This window comes from Dipodomys merriami, unplaced genomic scaffold (genome assembly GCF_024711535.1).
Source record: "Dipodomys merriami isolate MVZ:Mamm:240054 unplaced genomic scaffold, mDipMer1.0.p SCAF_16, whole genome shotgun sequence".
NCBI lineage: Eukaryota > Metazoa > Chordata > Mammalia > Rodentia > Heteromyidae > Dipodomys > Dipodomys merriami.
Genome location: NW_027202937.1, coordinates 8,303,697 through 8,323,728, shown reverse-complemented (window position 1 = coordinate 8,323,728; position 20,032 = coordinate 8,303,697). Strand labels below are relative to the sequence as shown.

General features: G+C 43.9%; 1 protein-coding gene across 2 annotated transcripts in view; it reads right to left on the bottom strand.

The window, feature by feature from the left end:
• Positions 1-322: 322 nt before the first annotated feature.
• Positions 323-20,032, bottom strand: part of Stk38 (serine/threonine kinase 38) — a 44,887-nt gene continuing 25,177 nt past the window's right edge. For both annotated transcript variants that reach the window (XM_070023877.1, XM_070023878.1), the window contains exons 7-14: positions 19,254-19,408; positions 14,939-15,041; positions 13,906-13,967; positions 7,016-7,133; positions 5,263-5,386; positions 4,987-5,082; positions 2,527-2,621; positions 323-2,086 (exon numbers count right to left, since the gene is read on the bottom strand). In XM_070023877.1, the coding sequence (XP_069879978.1) occupies positions 1,956-2,086; positions 2,527-2,621; positions 4,987-5,082; positions 5,263-5,386; positions 7,016-7,133; positions 13,906-13,967; positions 14,939-15,041; positions 19,254-19,408 (884 nt within the window). In that variant the 3' untranslated portion in view covers positions 323-1,955. The remainder of the gene's footprint in view (positions 2,087-2,526; positions 2,622-4,986; positions 5,083-5,262; positions 5,387-7,015; positions 7,134-13,905; positions 13,968-14,938; positions 15,042-19,253; positions 19,409-20,032) is intronic.

Genomic DNA, 20,032 nt, shown 5'->3' with positions numbered 1-20,032 from the left:
TTGTGCCCCTCACCCCTTTCTTGCCTATTCAGAGGCTCTTTTCCCCAGAAGAGAGACTTCAGAAGTGGATCAACAGTTCAATAGAACCGTGCTCCGGTGGAGCTTGTGAGATTCCTGATAGGTCCGGGTGACTGACATCCCTTGTCAGCAGGGGACCCTGACTCACCCCCTGTGACCCCAAAAGAAGAGGAAGTACTTGAACACTTAAGTCCCAGCTTCCTGTCACAAAGACCATGGTGCGATGTTCTGCTCTTTTGGATAGTGGGGCTGAAAGTCACAAGCAATCTGACACATTTGTTTTAAACATATCACAGATTTCCACTGCTGTTTTCACAGTTTATTCAGAAGTTTTAACAGCTAAAATGTGGTCATTTACCCTAAAACCATTCCCTGCCACCCCACTAGACTAGTGCTACTCCCTTCAGTTACTTCTCCCCGCACTCCCCATTCTCACATCACACAGACCCCAACTATTTAATAATAGAACAGACTAAGGAGCTACACAGACGAACCTCATTTACTTCCTTCACACTAACAGGCTACAAATAAAGTAGGGGGCTGACACATCACATCCCCATCCAGATTAGGACAGTGTCGCCGTAACTGACATTCCGTTTTCCTTTCTGAATGGCTGAGCTGGGAAGAGCGGCCTTCACCACCTCAAGTCTCAGGTGTGGCGTGGCCATGATCTGCAACAGGCAGTCACCACACAGGTGCAAATGATGCTTGAAGAGTTATCAAAACCAAAAAGAAATAATGCATTCATATGGAACCCTTGACATTTCTGTGACACAGCAAAAGTCCTCTAATGGTGGCTGTGGCTGTGACAGAGAAGGCACTTTGTGCTACAATTCAGTCTCATAAGAGAACGCCACAACAGAAGCCAGGTCAGCCTTAGCTGCAGGCAAGTCTTGGGTGGGACAAGTATCCCTCAGGAAGGCATCAGCAAAGGGAAAATTTGTCCTCATGATTCCAAGGCAAAATGGCGACAGTTGGAAGAGGAGAAATACCGAGAGAAGACATTAACACGGCCGCACCAGGGATGAGGAGGGAGCTGGCTGTGTCCTTTCTGCCGGAAGCGGTGGGTCCACCACCTCTTCCCAGGAGGCTCCAGGCCTCCAGCCTCCATGTGGGCTGCTGGCTGTGTCCCCAGGAATACACAGTTCCTGCCGACAGTGCTTTCAGGCATTGCTGGTCAGTGGCATCCACCCTGGGATCTGATGCACCACACAGAGGAAGTGAGGGCTTGCGCATGATCCATAACTCAGCAGTGCAGGTGGCCTCCAGAGAGCAAGAGGAGACCATCAACACTCAGAAGAGCAGCAGAAGCTTTTGGATGGGTGGAAGAGAGGAGCTAACTCAGGAGTCCTAGTACCATGAATAAAGTGCACCATTAGTGAAAGCTGTGGAAAGCCGCTCCCAGGGCCGAGTGCAGGGAGACGCTCTCCTCACCACCCCTCAGGACGGAGATCACGTTGGCTGCTGACATACTGTGGTTGTTGCTGTATTCCTGCAGTACTATGGGACTTTTAGCTATACAGAGGAAAGAAATACTCGATGGGCTTGGCAGGGGGCGTGGTGTCACCACGGCAGAGGACTTGGCAGAGTACACATTACAAAATCTGGGTAATGCTGGATGATGGCTGTTTCTCTCCTTCCTTCTGGTGAGCTGTGGGAATTCAAATTCTTTTGAAAATACCTATCAAATTGGCTCATGACGCTTCTAATGAAGCTGTTTATGGCCGATGATGTGGAGAGGAGATGGTTCTTTGTTCTATCGGTTTTCTGGTGCATTATGGGAGAAAATCCACTTTATCACATTTCAGGAAACTTTGCTATGACACATTGACAGGTTCTGTCAACTGCTTAGAAGCTCTTTGAAAGGGTGCGAGAGGCAAGCCTCCAGTGATGCTGGCCGAGGAACTCTGCTCCGTCTCAGATCCCACCACCGCGCTCTACTTTGCCGCTTTCATGTAGGATGGAATTGCCCCCCGAGCAGTCAGACCCTCGAAGCGCTTGTATGTGTAATTGATGAAGACCCAGTCTTTGTTCTTGTAGTCAGTCTCGGGGTGATTACTGGTGGCCACTGGGGAAGAAATAGATGTGAGAATAATTCACTGCCCTCCGCCAGTGGGCTGCTCAGCACTGAAGACGCAATGGCGCCCAGGACACGTGTCTATCTGGAAAAGGCTCTTTGCATTCTGCAGATTCTCTGTCTGCTTGTGGCTCTTTGAGCCTCAGATTTATTTCTGCACAAATAACACTGAAAGTTTTCTTTTCCCCATCAGAGTGTTTCATTTTCCCTAACCTTCAGTACAATAAATAGGTTGTGTGTGCCCGGCCGCCCGGCGGAAGTCATCTGAGTGTGGACACGTGCATCCCACCACGAGCCAGCACTGGCGTTAGAAAAACATTTCCAGGTTCCTATCCACACTCTACCCTGATTTGTAAGCATCGCGCCAAAATTGCAAGCAGGGAGGGAAATAATTTGACTAGGAGGCTGCTGAGGCCGTGCTAGTGAATTACCTGTTGGCTTAAGAATATCAGACTCTGGAAACTCATCGAAGTTTGAGGTATCATCAATGCTTTTGATTTCAATAGATATTGCAGCAGGTCTCTCTCTGCCAAGAACAGACATGCCAAGGATTACTCGGGTTATTATTCAGATGGATCGTACTAATCAAGTCACTGGCAGACAGCGTTTAATTTCTCTGAAAAGCTTATGAATGCTGGCCAACTAAGCATTCATAATAACTTATTAAATAAAATACAATAAGAATATTCGTTCATAGCTAGAACGGCAGGAACAAGGGGAAAGTGCACAATGATACTCTAAATGGCGGCCCCTTCAACTAAAGAAGGAAACTCTTTGCACCCCTCATGTACGGCTCTACCCGTCTTCACTGGGGACACAAGCCAGCATGATAGCTAAAATATATGAAGAAAAGGATGCAAACATAAAAGTCACAAGGATGCCGGGCATGGTAGCTCATGCCTACAGCCCCAGCACTCAAAAGACAGAAGATCCTAAGTGTAAAGCCTGCCTGGATTGCATGATGAGCCCCTCTCAGAGAAAGAAAAAAATATTCACAAGAATGCAAACCAGAATATAATTACAACATAAAATGGCAGGGCTGGAGGCATGGCTCAAAAGTAATAAAGTGGCAGCTGTGAGCAAGCTAGCTGAGTGAGCATGCGGCCCTAAGTTCAAGTCCCAGTACAGGGGGAAAAAAAAAGACAACCTCATCCCTTTGGTTTAGCAACCAAAAAAGCTGGTTCAAAAGATGTAGAACATGGATTCAATGACCCACATCTATAATCCCAGCACCCAGGAGGCTGATGTAGGTATCATGGGTTTGAGGCTGGCTTGAACTCCATAGTGAGAACTTGTCTCAAGAAACTAAAAGCTTGGGGCTGGGAAGGTGGCTCAGTGGTAGAGCGCTTGCCTTGCATGCATGAGGCTCTGGATTCAATTCCTCAGCACCACATAAGCAAAAAGGAAAAAAGCCGGAAGTGGCACTATGGCTCAAGTGGTAGAGCACTAGCCTTGAGCTGAAGAGCAGAGGGACAGCACCCAGGCCCAGAGTTCAAGCCTCACGACCGGACCCCCCCCCAAAAAAAAAAAATAAATAAAATAAAAACTGGTGGCTCTGGCCTGTAATCCTACTTGGGAGTCAACGAGACTTTTATCTCTAATTAATCACCAAAAAGCTAGAACTCAGGTGGGAGAGCACTAGCCTTGAGCAAAACTGTTCAATGACAGCACCTAGGCTGAGTTCAAGCCCCAGGACTAGCAGACACACACACACACACACACACACACACACACACGCACACGCGCACGCGCACACGCACACCCCCAGTCTGGGACTCCAGGCTCTCTTGGCCACTGGCAGCACCCTATTCCAGCCTCAACAGGCCCCCTGTCTGCAGCCCACCCCTCCTCCTCCTCACTGCCTCTTTATCTCCCAATGATGTCCTCTAACTGTGGTCCGGAACAACTTTGCTGACGGCCCCCACAATGGAGGACAGAAAGCATGGACACCATGCGTCCTGATGTTCCCTCTCCACGTTCACATGGCTCAGTAAAGAGCTGTGGGACTCAGTACTTCATGACACAGGGCCAAGAAGCCTAACTTTTTTTTCTTTTCTTTTTTTTTTTTTTTTTTTGGTGGTCGTGGGGCTTGAACTCTGGGCCTGGGCGCTGTCCCTCAGCTCTTCAGCTCAAGGCGAGCGCTCTACCACTTGAGCTACAGCGCCACTTCTGGTTTTCTGGTGGTTTATTGGAGATAGGAGTCTCACGGTCTCTCTTGCCCGGGCTGGCTTTGAACCGCAATCCTCAGATCTCAGCCTCCTGAGTAGCTAGGATTACAGGCGTGAGCCACCAGCGCCTGGCAAGCCTAACTTTTTTTTATCTTCATTAACCATGAATGAAAATACAGAAGAGAGGGGCTGGGAAGGTGGCTCAGTAGTAGAGTGCTTGCCTTGCATGCCTGAGGCCCTGGGTTCGATTCCTCAGCACCACATAAGCAAAAAGAAAAAAGCCGGAAGTGGCGGCTGTGGCTCAAGAGGTAGAGCGCTAGCCTTGAGATGAAGAGCTGAGGGACAGCGCCCAGGCCCAGAGTTCAGGCCCCACGATCAGACCCCCCCCCCCCAAAAAGAAAAATACAGGAGAGAGGGGCTGGGAAGGTGGCTCAGTGGTAGGGTGCTTGCCTTGCATGCATGAAGCCTTGGGTTCAATACGTCAGCACCACATAAGCAGAAAAAGCCAGAAGTGGCGCTGTGGCTCAAGTGGTAGAGTGCTAGCCTTGAGCTGAAGAGCTGAGGAACAGCGCCCAGGCCCAGAGTTCAAGCCCCATGACCGACAAAAAAAAGAAAGAAAATACAGAAAAGACCCTAAAATATCTCTTTCCTTACTTAGCATGCCAATCATGGTCTTTCCAAATTAGTGTTAAGCAAACTAGTAGTGACCTTTTATGCATATACCTGATATGTTCCCAGTCAACACCTTCAAAAAAAGAATTACTTTTGATTTCCTCAACTCCAGGGGCTCCGATTCTATGTTCCCATTCACAGCAGAATCTGGAAAAGAAGATGCCTTTCAGCACATCTCAGTTTCTTTGAAAAAAAGAAAGGAAGAGTGTCTGTCTCTTCTATTAAGAGACGAATGGAAGGAAGCAGAGCAGACCCAGAAGATTTTTTTTTTTTTTAAGAGGAATCACTCATGTCAAAAAGTTTCAACAGGTGGAAAAATGCTGATACCTCAAAATTAGATCCTTGGCTTTCTCAGAGATGGGAACTTCTGGAGGAAAAGTCAAAGTTTCTTTCCAGTTCATCACCTTCTTGTATGTCTCTTGCGGGGTCTCAGAACAGAAGGGTGGGTAGCCTGGAATAAAGAGGAACTTGGAAGCGCATGGAGCCTGACTGAGGTGATTCTCAATCAACATCAATCAACACACTGCTCTCTTTAGTGGCGCTTGTGACAGACAAGAAGACTTCCCACTCACCCCAGCAAACACCTACACATCTAAACTTGCAAACCCACTAGTACCAGCCTCTAGTACCAGCCAGCTAACAGTTAGAGCTGGAAAAACAGGAGGTCATACTCAAAGCTGCAGGTGTGAAGATTACCATGCCAATGTTAGGATAAAACATACATTCAAGGAATAACTATTCCAGGAATATCCTTCTATGAGCCAATTACCAAACAAATAAGAAAAACCATGGACCGTACACCTGTAATCCTATTCAGGAGACAGATGTGAGGATCATGGTTTGAAGCCATCCCAAGTAATTCTTATCTCCAGTTAACTACTCAGAAAAAGCTGGAAATGGCACTGTGGCTCAAATGGTAGAGCACTAGCCTTGAGCACAAAAGCTCACAGACAAATGTCCAGGCCCTGAGTTCAAGCTCCAGGACTGGCACAAAACAAAACAAAACAAAAGCCTGAGTTTTCAAAGTGACTGTCATACATTTTGAGAACAGGAAAGAGGAGAAACACATACCCTACCCCAAATCTGCCCTCTTTACAGGGCACATCTGCCACAGACATCCATCCAATGTTCCTGAAGACAATGCCAGACCACCCCACACCCAGTCAACTACACACTCCCAATCCTAGTGCTCAATGGCTTAGCACACAGGTGTGACCCATAAATACAGAGACACTCTCCCAATACTAGGGAGACAGGTCAGAGACTTTCATACTGTGAAGGCTTTGAAAGAGGAAGAGAGGGCTGAGAATGTGGCTTATGGTAGAATGCTTGCCTAGAATGCATGAAGCCATGAGTTCAATTCCTTAGTACCACATAAACAGAACAAGTCAGAAGTGGCACTGTGGCTCAAGTGGTAGAGTACTAGCCTTGAGCAAGAGAAGCTCAGGGAAAGTGCCTAGTCCCTTAGTTCAGTGCCCAGGACCTGAATTCAAGCCCCAGGATTGGCCAAAAAAAAGGGGGGGGAAAGAGAAAAAAGGGGGGCGAGGGAGCAGCAAGTTACAAGGTGAGGTAATTCTCAGAGCTCGGAAAATGCAGAATAAATGCCAGCAACTAAAAGAACTGCTCGATGAAGAGGATGAAAGCACAGAACAAAAAAAAAAAAGCAAGGGGCTGGGAAGGTGGCTCAGTGGTAGGGCACTTGCCTTGCATGCCTGAGGCCCTGGGTTTGATTCCTCAGCACCACATAAGCAGAAAAAGCCAGAAGTGGCACTGAGGCTCAAGTGGTAATACGCTAGCCTTGAGCTGAAGAGCTGAAGGACAGTGCCCAGGCCCAGAGATCAGGCCCCACAACTGACCAAAAACAAACAAAAAAAGCAAATGATCAGCAAAGCAACCAAGGCCTCCAGGAAGCCCAAGAACATAGCAAGGCTTATTTGAGTCACCTATCTAGGTAGGCCTCTTCACTTAGAAAGACAAAGGAGGGAAAGTGCCTCCTAGCTCCCTCCCGTCTCAACCTAGAATCAAGGTAGCAGTAGTTTGTGGATGCACACGGGAGGTCCTCTGGAGACATGCAACTTACCGATGAGCATCTCATACATGATCACGCCAAGGGACCACCAATCACAGAGCTTGTTGTACCCGGTCTGCATGAACACCTCAGGAGCAATGTAGTCAGGAGTGCCTACTGTGGAGAAGGCCTGAAACATGTACCATGTATCAGAGAGGCCCAGCCAGGCAGTCGCCCACAGTTCTGTTCCAAAGACCAAAGGCTACAGCACCACCAGGAGCTACCCTCAAAGTAAATATGCAGGACGGTCGCCCAGTAGCTTAATGTAAGCTGGGTTTGCAAGGGCACATTCCACAAAGAACAAAGCCAAAGACCCTTCCAAAGCCCATGAACAACTGCTCTCATTTACAGAGTTCTCACTAAGTGCCAGGTTCTGTGCTGCTTAATATGTAAGTAAGCACAACTCATCATGACAAAAACCATCCTAAGGAAGACTACTAAGCAACACTTGCAGATAAACTTGACATTCAACATGGAATTATCCAAGGCCTCAAAACTAATTTGGAAATTAAATATCTTGTTCCATTATCTTGCCTCTTTTATTTTTTTTTGTCGGTTGTGGGGCTTGAACTCTGGGCCTAGGCGCTGTCCCTCAGCTCTTCAGCTCAAGGCGAGCGCTCTACCACTTGAGCCACAGCGCCACTTCTGGTTTTCTAGTGGTTTATTGGAGATAGGAGTCTCACAGTCTTTCCTGCCCGGGCTGGCTTTGAACCGCGATCCTCAGATCTCAGCCTCCTGAGTAGCTAGGATTACAGGCGTGAGCCACCAGCATCCGGCTGCCTCTTTAATTTTTAATTCAAGAAAATCATAAAAAGCCTTAGTATCAAAAGTGAAAGTTATATCCTATACATCAAATGTTTATAAATGTCTATTTTACTATATAATGGTTTCCATAGAAGTTACTAGAGAAACATTTTCTAAATTCCTGTATTCTACTCTCATATACCAAGATTGAAAATACTGTAAGTATACTCGAAAGCCTCCCAAAGTGCTTAACATGTGAGGATTTCCCAAGTGAAAGGCTTTATGCTGGGAGATATGATGATTACATAATCTTCAAAATAAAAAATTGCAGCTGCTATCTTTTTAAGTATTTATTCTGAAATACTACATACAAAAAGAAAACCGTAGACAGTGCAATATACATGATCCATCTCATATTAGAGGTTTATCATCTGCCATTTATCTCAATAATTTCCCTGACTGTTTTTTGGTGCCAGTCCTGCGGATGCTCTACCACTTTAGCCACTGTTCCACTTTCAACTTTTTTTTTTTTTTTTGTCCGGTCGTGGGGCCTGAACTCTGGGCCTGGGCGCTGTCCCTCAGCTCTTCAGCTCAAGGCTAGTGCTCTACCACTTGAGCCACAGCGCCACTTCCGGCTTTTTTCTTTTTGCTTATGTGGTGCTGAGGAATTGAACCCAGGGCCTCATGCATGCAAGGCAAGCGCTCTACCACTGAGCCACCTTCCCAGCCCCCACTTTCAACTTTTTGGTGCTTAGCTGGAGATAAGCATCTCACAGCTTTTCTGCCTGGGCTGGCTTTGAACTGTGATCCTCAGATCTCAGCCTCCTGAGTAGCCATTTCTCTCTCTCTCTCTCTCTCTCTCTCTCTCTCTCTCTCTCTCTCTCTCTCTCTCTCTCTCTCTCTCTCTCTTTTTGCTGGTCATGGGGCTTGAACTGTCTGGGCCTTGGTGCTGTTCCTGAGCTCTTCAGCTCAAGGCTAGCACTATACCACTGCAGCCACAGCAACACTTCTGTTTTTTTGGTGATTAATTGGAGATGAGAGTCTCACAGATGTTCCTATCCGGGATGGCTTTGATCCAAGATTCTCAGATCTCAGCCTCCTGAGTAGCTAAGATTACAGACATGAGCCACTGGCACCTGGCTCATTTTTTTCTTTTAAACTTCTTCCTGAAAGCTGAAAGCTATGGTGCTGTCTTTTTTCATAAAGCATGTTAATTGTCTGCTATATAAAGGGCTTCTTCATACTACATTGCATTGTAAAACTTACTTTTTTTCTTCAACATTATGGATTTGAGGTTTACTCCTATAGCTCTGGTTCACACATTCCTCTGGCATATTCTTCTGCATTACACAAATAAATCACAATTGTTTTTTGCCACTCCTCCCTAAATGGACATCGTGTGGCTGCCAACAACTCAGTATGAGAGCACCCAGAAAATACCACGCCCTGTGGGGCTGCGCACTATGGAGACTTACGATGTGTCATACCATAGCATACAGTGCTGGCTCAAGTCAGGAGGCTCCAGCAACCTTCCGACCAGTGGCGCTGACTGGACGCTAGCCCAAGGAGGCTGCGCCTGGCGTCCTCATCTCACCCACACTTGGGGTTTGACTTTTAGTGAGATGTTTCCATTTTCATTTCTCATTCTTTTTCAGGTTCTTTGCTCACTAATTTTTTAGTTGTGTTCTTTATTCTTATTGAATCATAGGAATTCTTTATGAATTCAAAGTGCTTATTATCCTTAATAGTTTTACATTCTGCAAACATCTGGTCTGAGGCTTATTGTTCTGATGACTGTGCATGTGAAATACTTGCCACATACCAATAGTATTAAATGACGTATGATATGCATGATCAAATCACGTGGTCTAACAATGAAATGAATACCAAATGAAATGAAGAACCAAATACCAGCATCATTTGATCTCACCTCCTGACTACCATGCTGCATTGGTGTTCATCAAAAACCCTGCTTTTCAAAAGAAGTTCCATTTTGCCTCACGACTCTAAATGAGATTGTAATGTAGTTTTGTGCAGGCTTTCCTGTCAACACTTTTTCTAAAGTTGGCCCATGCTGTCACCCAGGCAGCTCTGCTTCAGTCCTTCTCGCTGTTGTTCCAGGACATGGCTGTGTGGTGGTGCGGTGAGCCCTCCATCCTCCTGGCGTCCGCATGTGCTTCCTCGGAGCTCGTGCCTAGCAGCAGACTTGCACCTCTTCAGGACTGTCTGTGGCTCTTTTCCTTTATTTCTTTAGATATACAGGGATTTTTTTCCCTTTAAAGTAGTCAAATAAATCAAATTTTTTCCTTGATGATTTGTACTAATTTTATCTTTTTTTTTTTTTGGGGGGGGGGTCCGGTCGTGGGGCCTGAACTCTGGGCCTGGGCGCTGTCCCTCAGCTCTTCAGCTCAAGGCTAGTGCTCTACCACTTGAGCCACAGCGCCACTTCCGGCTTTTTTCTTTTTGCTTATGTGGGGCTGAGGAATCGAACCCAGGGCCTCAGGCGCAAGGCAAGCACTCTACCACTGAGCCACCTTCCCAGCCCTAATTTTATCTTATTTAAGAGATATGGCTTACTCTGAGGTTAAAAAAAAAAAAAAAGTTGCTTTATATTTTTATCTAAAAGTTTTTACATTTTATTTCCCATGATCAATTTACTATTGTGAACACTGTAAAACATAATCCAGTTTTTCCATGCAGCTAATCGTGCTATTTATATATGTATGTATGTATTTATTTACTTCTGTGTCTGTCCTGGGGCTTGAATTTGGGGATGGGGTGCTGTGCCTGAGCTTTTTGCTTGAGACTAGTGCTCTACCAACTGAGCCACAACTTCACTTTCATCTTTTTGGTGGTTAATTGCAGATAAGTCTCACAGACATTCTTATCCAGGCTGGCTTTGAACCGTGATCCTCAGATCTCAGCCTTCTGAATAGCTAGGATTATAGACGTGAGCCAGCCAGCACACAGTTATACAATATTTTTAATATTGCAAATCTTTTTTTTTTTTGGGTCCAGTCGTGGGGCCTGAACTCTGGGCCTGGGCACTGTCCTTCAGCTCTTCAGCTCAAGGCTAGCGCTCTACCACTTGAGCTACAGCGCCACTTCCGGCTTTTTTCTTTTTGCTTATGTGGTGCTGAGGAATCGAACCCAGGACCTCATGCATGCAAGGCAAGCTCTCTACCACTGAGCCACCTTCCCAGCCCAATATTGCAAATCTTAAATAACATAAATGCCCTAAATATTTTTAAGCTTGGAAGTCTGAAACAAGAATTGGCCCTATCTAAGAAGCAGAAGTACTTTGCTTCTTATATAAGAAACTAGATATTCTTTAGAGACTAAGTTTATTGTAGCAAAAGATAAATATTAAATCTCATTTTTGTTTAATCAAACATTATAAAAACCATACATCAGTTGCCACATGAGAATACCTTCAAATTACAATATTAAAAAAAAAAACCCTTTGGGATTTACAAAACAGACTGCTGAAGGCACAAAGTTCCACTTTAGAAGCATGTCTTACCACACTCCCAGTCCTGTTAGTGCCAGATGGAGCCTTTCCAATCTAAGGACCTCCCCCTTCCCAAACCTTTGCCCCTTGTCCACCATAAGGTGCCACCAACTCTAACCTCTTAACTCTGTGCCCTTTTTCCTTCTTTTGTTGTCAGTGAGCACTACAACGGAAGTCTATAAGCACTCTATTCGCTGGACAGCCATTTCAATCACGTGTTCAAACTTTATGACTCAATTTTACTTTTAGGGAAGACAAAGCAACTTCAATCTCTACTTTGTCATGTCTATAAATTCTACCCTAAGAATAAAACTGACGTAGATTAAATACCTAGATGGAACCTGTATGCATCATCTCATACTTCTGGGGTTTAGGAACTCTGAGCTGACTCACACTACCTAAGCAGTTACTAGGGTTAACCTAGGGCCACACCACAAGTTAGACTATTATAATATGATTTAAGTAGCCAAGGTGTGAAGGTAAAGCTCTACTTTTTCAGTGAGGACGAGAAGTGTTAATGGGAAGCAGTACTTACTATGCTCAACCTAGACTATTCCATTTGTGCTAAGCATTAACCAGTATCCCCCCCGCCCCCTTCAGCTTGGTACTAGCTGAATGGGATTGCTTACAAAGGGCAAAGAACATGGCTAGTTAACACTTGGAAAACTGAGGCTTTATTTTCTTCAAATTATGAAACCAGGTAATAGGAAGATGAGCCTAATTTTTACTTTCCTATTTCTGTGAATAGAATAAGGAAGCAAGCACCTTAATCACAGCATCAGAGCCTAATGTTTATTCATACTTTCAAAAAGTTTGTTTTTTTTTTTTTGGGGGGTCCGGTCGTGGGGCCTGAACTCTGGGCCTGGGCGCTGTCCCTCAGCTCTTCAGCTCAAGGCTAGCGCTCTACCACTTGAGCCACAGCGCCACTTCCGGCTTTTTTCTTTTTGCTTATGTGGTGCTGAGGAATCGAACCTAGGGCCTCAGGCATGCAAGGCAAGCGCTCTACTACTGAGACACCTTCCCAGCCCTCAAAAAGTTTTTAAAATGAGGGGCTGGGAAGGTGGCTCAGTGGTAGAGCGCTTGCCTTGCATGCTCAAGGCCCTGGGTTCGATTCCTCAGCACCACATAAGCAAAAAAAGAAAAAAGCCGGAAGTGGCGCTGTGGCTCAAGTGGTAGAGCGCTAACCTTGAGCTGAAGAGTTGAGGGACAGCGCTCAGGCCCAGAGTTCAGGCCCCACGTCCGGACCCAAAAAAAAAAAAAAAAAAAAAAAGTTTTTAAAATGACATTTAACTGCAAGTATGAAGGGAAATCACCCATCTTACAGAACTATATAATGGTCCTGGGAGAATCTGATGGCCCTCTGGTACACATCAAAGAGTACAACACTTGTCTCAGAGAACAGAGAAAATCCAAGAGTCAGGTGCCCAGGACTCATGTCTGTAATCCTAGCTACTTAGTAGATAGAGATCTGAGGATCCCTTCAAAGCTAGCCTGGGAAGACAAATCCAGAAAAACTTTTATTGCCAATTAACCAGCAAAAACAAGCTGGAACTGAAGGCATGGTTCAATTGGTAGAGTGCCAGCCGTAAGCAAAAAAGCTAAATAAAAGTGCAGGGCTCTGAGTTCAAGCCCCAGTACTCATACTTCAATAATGAATGCAGGGCATAGCATATAGCACAACTGGCAGAATCTGGGTTTAATCCTCAATGTCACTAAAAAAAAAGAATAAACTTTGGGCTAGGAATGTGGCTTAGTGGTAGAGTGCCTAGCATATATGAAGTCCTGGGTTTGATTCCTCAGTACCACATAAACAGAAAAAGCCAGAAGTGGCACTGTGGCTCAAGTGGTAGAGTCCTAGCCTTGAGCAAAAAGATACTCAGTTACAGTGCCTAGGTCCTGAGTTCAAGCCCCAGGACTAGCAAAAAATAAAAATTAAAAAAAATATATATATATATAAAATAAACTTTGTCTAGACAGAAGTATTTTACTGAAAATTTTATACTGTTTCAGTAACTTTCCAAGGTACCATTCAAGGTAAATGTAGTAAGATTATTTTTCTTTAAACTTACAATGTATATATATAATCTTACAAGTATATCTATGCAAACACTTATAGATAATAAAAATTGTCCTTATATTTCCCTCTAGTTTTGATCACCAAGTATATTTTTCTACCACAAAGTAAGAAAAGGCTGTTAGACTGGTGAGTGACGGTGTCTTGACCTAAGAGGGTCAAAAGGTCAACGAATTAGACACACGTGTTTAGAAGACTTAAGGCACAGATATACAATTAGCTTCAGCCTGAATGCTACATGAAAGAGATGTTACTAGCCTAAAAGGTCAGAATGAGGTCATCCACTGAAAATGTCACAGAGAAATTATTTTGAGACCAATTTAACTTCCTCTATAAAATTTGGTTATTAAAAAACTAGCTTTTTTTTTCTATGTCACAATCAGAAAACCTAGTATTATCTACCCTCTTTCAAAGTATTTGGTTTGGTACTAACAATCCAATGAAAGTCCTGCTCTATTAAGTACACTTTGCAAGGTGAGGGCTATGCTGCAAACATTTACCAAATGAAAATGTTAAAAACTTACTCATACCTGGAGGGTAGCATTTCAGAAGCCACATATATAAGTAACTTACCAGCTGACGTCTGTTTCTTTTCCAGGTTTCTGCTTTCCTTTTAGAGTTCATGTTCTGAAAAGCTAAGGTAGAAAGGTTCTAGTCAAAGTTCACAACTTTGCAAGGGTCTGGTACAAGTCCCAGGAGATGCTGGGTCTTGCTTTTCTCGCATGCATCTAAAACAACCATTCCCAGGAGCTCTTTAAGCCCAAACCAGAGGTACTAATACATCAACTCTAAGTCACACAGAGAAATGGGGAAGAGCTCCTCACACAGATCGTGTAGTTAGAGGGGACACAGACAGGCTCAGCAAAATCCCAGAGACCTTCAGCTTCTCTAGACTACCATCGAACTTCTAAGAGTAACAACTGGACCTCTGAGTTTAGGATACATTACTTGACAGAAGACTTTCTAGGATGATCAGTGATTGATCTTATTACAGTCTTCAATAATTTAACTTCCAAGAGTAACAACTGGACCTCTGAGTTTAAGACACATTATTTGACAGAAGCCTTTCTAGGATGATCAGTGATCGATCTTATTACAGTCTTCAATAATTTAACTGACTGAAGTTGAAGTAACCCTCGTAATGATTAACATATTTCCATCATGACAGAAAGAAGTACTAAATAAACCTAGGTCCCAGGACTTTCTTCTACTATTTTGCTTGTCTGCCATATATCCATACCCAGTAACATCCCTAACAGAGTTCTCAACAAAGCTCATTGCCACATCTGCATTAGCAAATCTGATCCTACACATCTTGTCTCACAGGAAAACATGAAAAAGTATTTTTTCCCCCTCTAGAAACCCATGCTGTGAGAATCTCCTCTCTGTCCCACATAGTTTAGTTTAGTTGCCAGGTAACATCTCTTCTACATCCTTAAGAGGAGCAAAAGAACACACACACACACACACACACACACACACACACACACACACACACACACACACACACACACACACACACACACACACACACACACACACACACACACACACACACACACACACACACACACACACACACACACACACACACGTTAACACTTACTGAAATCACTGGGGAGGCTGTGGTTCAGATTCCTATAAAATTCTGTCCTATGTGCTTTTTTCAGACCCGTGCAAAGGCCAAAGTCAGAAAGTTTCACATGGCCCTGCAGGAGAGAAGAAACAGGGATGGGTGATGACCATTTTGGGGTATAAGGCAAAACAATCATTACCTTTTCACTCCCTTCCAGTATATCTCTCATATATATATACATATATATATATATTATATACACACACACACACATATATATATATATATATATTTTTTTTTTTTTTTCCTGGTCCTGGGGCTTGAACACAGAGCCTGGGCTCTGTTCCTGAGCCTCTCTGTGCTCAAGGCTAGTGCTCTATTACTTGAACCACAACTCTACTTTTGGCTTTTTCTGTTTATGTGGTACTGAGGAATCGAACCCAGGGCTTCATGCATGCTAGGCAAACACTCTACCACTAAGCCGTATTCCCAGCTCTCCATTCTATCTTTATAGCTACAGTATACTGCTTTGCTCTCCTTTATTAAAGGGGAGAACATGTAATAAACTTTTTTAGTAACACTCGTACTATACTAACAAAATGATTTTCATTTTTGCATGTTATCTTGCTTGTCCAAATATACACACATATATACATTCACTTGTTTATTTGTTGTGAAGAAAGACCTATGTAGCTCATGTTGCCCTGGAACTCATAATCCTCCTTCCTCAGCCTCCAGGGTTCTGGGATTACAGTGTATGTGCTACTATGCCTGGCCAAATAAAGACTTAAATATAGTTGAAGGCTGGAGATATGGCTTAGTGACACAAGACCCAGCACCACAAATACAGTTAATACAGTCGAACATTCATTACCATCTAGAGACAATTTACTACTTATTTAATAAATGCAATCAAATATCATGATGTTGCAGTCTTGAAAATGCTAGGCAAGCATAAAACCACTTAGCTATAACCCCTGCCAAAATTTCCTCCCTACTTTGTTTTTTAAAAAGAAATTTTAGCTGGGTGCTTGTGGCTCACACCTGTAATCTTAGCTACTCAGGAGGCTGAGATCTGAATATCATGGTTGAAAGCCAGCCTGGACAGGAAAGTCCATGAGATTCTTATCTCCAATTAAGCACCAGAAAACCAGAAGTGGCGCTGTGGCTCAAGTGGTAGAGGGCTAGCCTTGAGCTGAAGAGCTTAGGGGCAGCACCCAGGCCCAGAGTTCAAGACCCATGACCAACCCGAAAGAAAGAAAGAAAGAAAGAAAGAAAGAAAGAAAGAAGAAAGAAAGAAAGAAAGAAAGAAAGAAAGAAAGAAAGAAAGAGAGAGAGAGAGAGAGAGAGAGAGAGAGAGAGAGAGAGAGAGAGAGAGAAGAAAGAAAGAAAGAAAGAAAGAAGAGGAAAGAAAAGAAAAAAGAAATTTTAGAGATCTGTCATGATTTGACACATATGATGAAGATTTTCAAAGGAAGACTCTTCAGGCCTTACAAAGATAGCTAGAAATTATTGAAAAACAAGGAAGAAAACTATTATAGGCCGGGCGCTGGTGGCTCACGCCTGTAATCCTAGCTACTCAGGAGGCTGACATCTGAGGATCGCGGTTCAAAGCCAGCCTGAGCAGGAGAGACCGTGAGACTCCTATCTCCAATAAACCACCAGAAAACCGGAAGTGGCGCTGTAGCTCAAGTGGTAGAGCGCTCGCCTTGAGCTGAAGAGCTGAGGGACAGCGCCCAGGCCCAGAGTTCAAGCCCCACGACCGACAAAAAAAAAAAAAAAAAAAAAACTATTATAGTGGGGGCTGGGAAGGTGGCTCAGTGGTAGAGTGCTTGCCTTGCATGCCTGAGGCCCTGGGTTCAATTCCTCAGCACCACATAAGCAAAAAGAATAAAAGCCAGAAGTGGCGCTGTGGCTCAAGTGGAGAGTGTTAGCCTTGAGCTGAAGAGCTGAGGGACAGCGCCTAGGCCCAGAGTTTAGGCCCCACGACGGGATCCAAAAAAAAAAAAAAAAAGAAAACTATTATAGTAATAAATTTCCTTTTCTTTATAACAAATGTAACATTGTAGAATCTTAGAACTAAAGAAACTCAAACTAAAAGTTTTTCTAACTCAAAATGTTCACTGTCTAGGTAAAAACAGTGAGGTCCAGCCTAGTAGCTAACATGGCTAAAATTCCAGCTAATCAGGAGACAGAGTTTGAAAGGACTGAGCTTTAAGACTAGCTCCAGTAAAAACAGGGAATCCATTTCAGCCAACAAACCAGGCATTTTGGTGCATGTTTATGATCCAATACAAGATCACAGTTCAAGGCAAGACCTGGACAAAAATTTGAGACCCCATATGAAAAATAACTAAAGTACATAGCATACCAACTCCAAGTCCCTGGTTAATCAACCTCCAACACCACCAAAAAGAGCAGTAAGGTCTACACAGAAAAAAAAAAAAAAAGATTTGCCAAAGTTATCCATAATTTAGCTGCATAGACTTTCTTCTTTTTATTTCTTTTATTTCTTCTTTTTATTTCTTTTATGGCAGTACTGGAATTTGAACTCAGGGCTGCACTTGTTAAACAGATACTCTATTGCTTGAGCCACATCAACCACCAATTGAATATTCTATTCAAAGGAGACTTTAAGAACTAAGTAACTAAATTTAGATATATAAACATAAATAAGCCATTACAGAGACTGATTCTTGTCTGAGTGTGTGCCAGATTTTATTGAGGTTGCCTTACTTCCTGGTGATTGGCTGTGTTCATTAACTGATAAGGCTGCCCAACAGAAGAGTTTGGATAGGTAGCCATGAGCTAAGTAAAAGATGACTGAAGTAGTGCTCAGAGTGGTAGAACGCTAGCCTTGAGCAAAAGAGCTGAGGGACAGCACCCACACCCTAAGTTCAAGCCCCACAACCAACCCCCCCAAAAAAAATTTGAAAAGAAGACAACTATCTTTAGCTTTTTTTTTTTTTTTGTCAGTAGTGGGGCCTGCACTCTGGGCCTGTGAACTGTCCCTCAGCTCTTAGTGCTCTACCACTTGAGCCACAGTGCCACTTCCAGCTTTTTTTTTTTTGCTTATGTGGTGCTGAGGAATGTATGCAAGGCAAGCACTCTACCATTAAGCCACCTTCCCAGTCCCCGCCCACCTGTCCTTTAGCTTGTTTTTTTTTTGTCCGTCATGAGGCTTGAACTCTGGGCCTGGGCGCTGTCCCTCAGCTCTTCAGCTCAAGGTGAGCGCTCTACCACTTGAGCTACAGCGCCACTTCCGGTTTTCTAGTGGTTTATTGGAGATAGGAGTCTCACGGTCTTTCCTGCCCAGGCTGGCTTTGAACCGCAATCCTCAGATGTCAGCCTTCTGAGTAGCTAGGATTACAGGCGTGAGCCATCGGCGCCCGGCCTCTTTAGCTTTATTATAAAATAAGCTTCTACATCAATTTTGTTCTTGATAGTTTTCAAGATTTGCCCCCCCCCCCCCCTCCGCAAGAGGGTCTAACTATATAGCCCACATTGTCCTCAGCCTCTTAATCTTTAAACTTCTAAATGCTAGGCTTATAGGCATAAGCCACCATACCCAATGTTTTTTGTTTTTGTTTGTAATGCACATCTGGGGCTTGACCTCAGCAGTCTGGGCACTGTCCCTTAGCTTTGTCACTGACAGCTGGCATTATCACTTGAGCCATAGATCCACTTCAGCTTTTTTGGCACTCATTTGGAGATGTCTCACAAGACTTTCCTTCCCTGGGCTGGCTTTGAACTGTGATCCTCAAGATCTCAAACTCTTGAATAACTAGTATTACAGGCATGAGCCACTGGGGCCTGGCTTCTTTACTTTTTTTCTCCATTATTTGAACCTTTACTTTTAAAAGAAATGTTGAAGCCAGGTACTGGTGGCTCAGGCCTGTAATCCTAGCTACTCAGAAGGCTGAGATTTGAAGATTATGGTGCAAAGACAGCCCAGGCAGAAGGCCTGTAAGACTCTATCTTCAATTAACCACCAGAAAGCTAGAAGTGGCACTGTGGTTCAAAGTAGTAGTCTTGAGCACAAAAGCTCAGAAACAGTGCCCAGACTCTAAGTTCAAACACCATGATCATGTAGAGAGAGAGAGAGAGAGAGAGAGAGAGAGAGAGAGAGAGAGAGAGAGAGAGAGAGAGAGAGAGAGAGAGCAAGAGAAAGAGAGAGAGGGAGGGAGGGAGGGAGGGAGGGAGAGAGGTCCAATCGGGTTACAGAATCATAAGCCTTCAAAGATAAGAAATGACAGCAAACTTACCTGTAAAAAAAAAAAAACCATAGAAGATATATTCCTCACTCCCCTATGTCACACTCCCCATAATTCTAATCCCTCATTACCTTGCTGTCCAAGAGAAGGTTGTCTGGTTTGATGTCTCTGTGGATGAATCCAAGTTGGTGAATAGAGTCTATGGCTAATACTGTTTCTGCTATATAAAACTGAGTCTCCTCTTCAGTCAGGGTATCTTTTTTCATCAACAAGGTCATCATGTCTCCTGGGAGCAAAAAGATACAAAGCCACCACCACACATGCACACAAACACATAGACACAGACACAGACACATAGACACACAGACACACACACACACACACACACACACACAACATGAGTTAAGTACCACAATGCAGGCATGTCTTCTCTATATGCCATACTAAGGCACAAATCAGAATTTTCCTGTGTTTCAGAGACTGACCCACACTGCTATTACAAGGGAAAATGGCAAGTAATAATTTCTAATACTTGAAGAGCAAAAAAATCACAGCCATGGTGGAAAAAAAACTTTTTGTGACTAAACTAACCAATGTGATGCTAACCAATGTATTTTGATTTCCATTTTCCTCTTAAGAGAGAAGGGTAACTTCTCCCATGTTTAATTTTGCTGTAAGTATACTTGCTTAGGATAATTTTTTGGACTGGGGGAAAAAAAAACTACGTTACTTTTCACTTTATCTGCAAACTTCCTTATACCTAGAGTTAATGGCACTTCAACATTGGTTGAGCTGCTATTGTTATAGAACTGAAATGCCAACCTGGGCACTGGTGACTCATGCCTACAATCCTAGCTACTTAGGAGGTTGAGATCTAAGGATCATGTTCAAAGCCAGCCTGAGCAGGAAA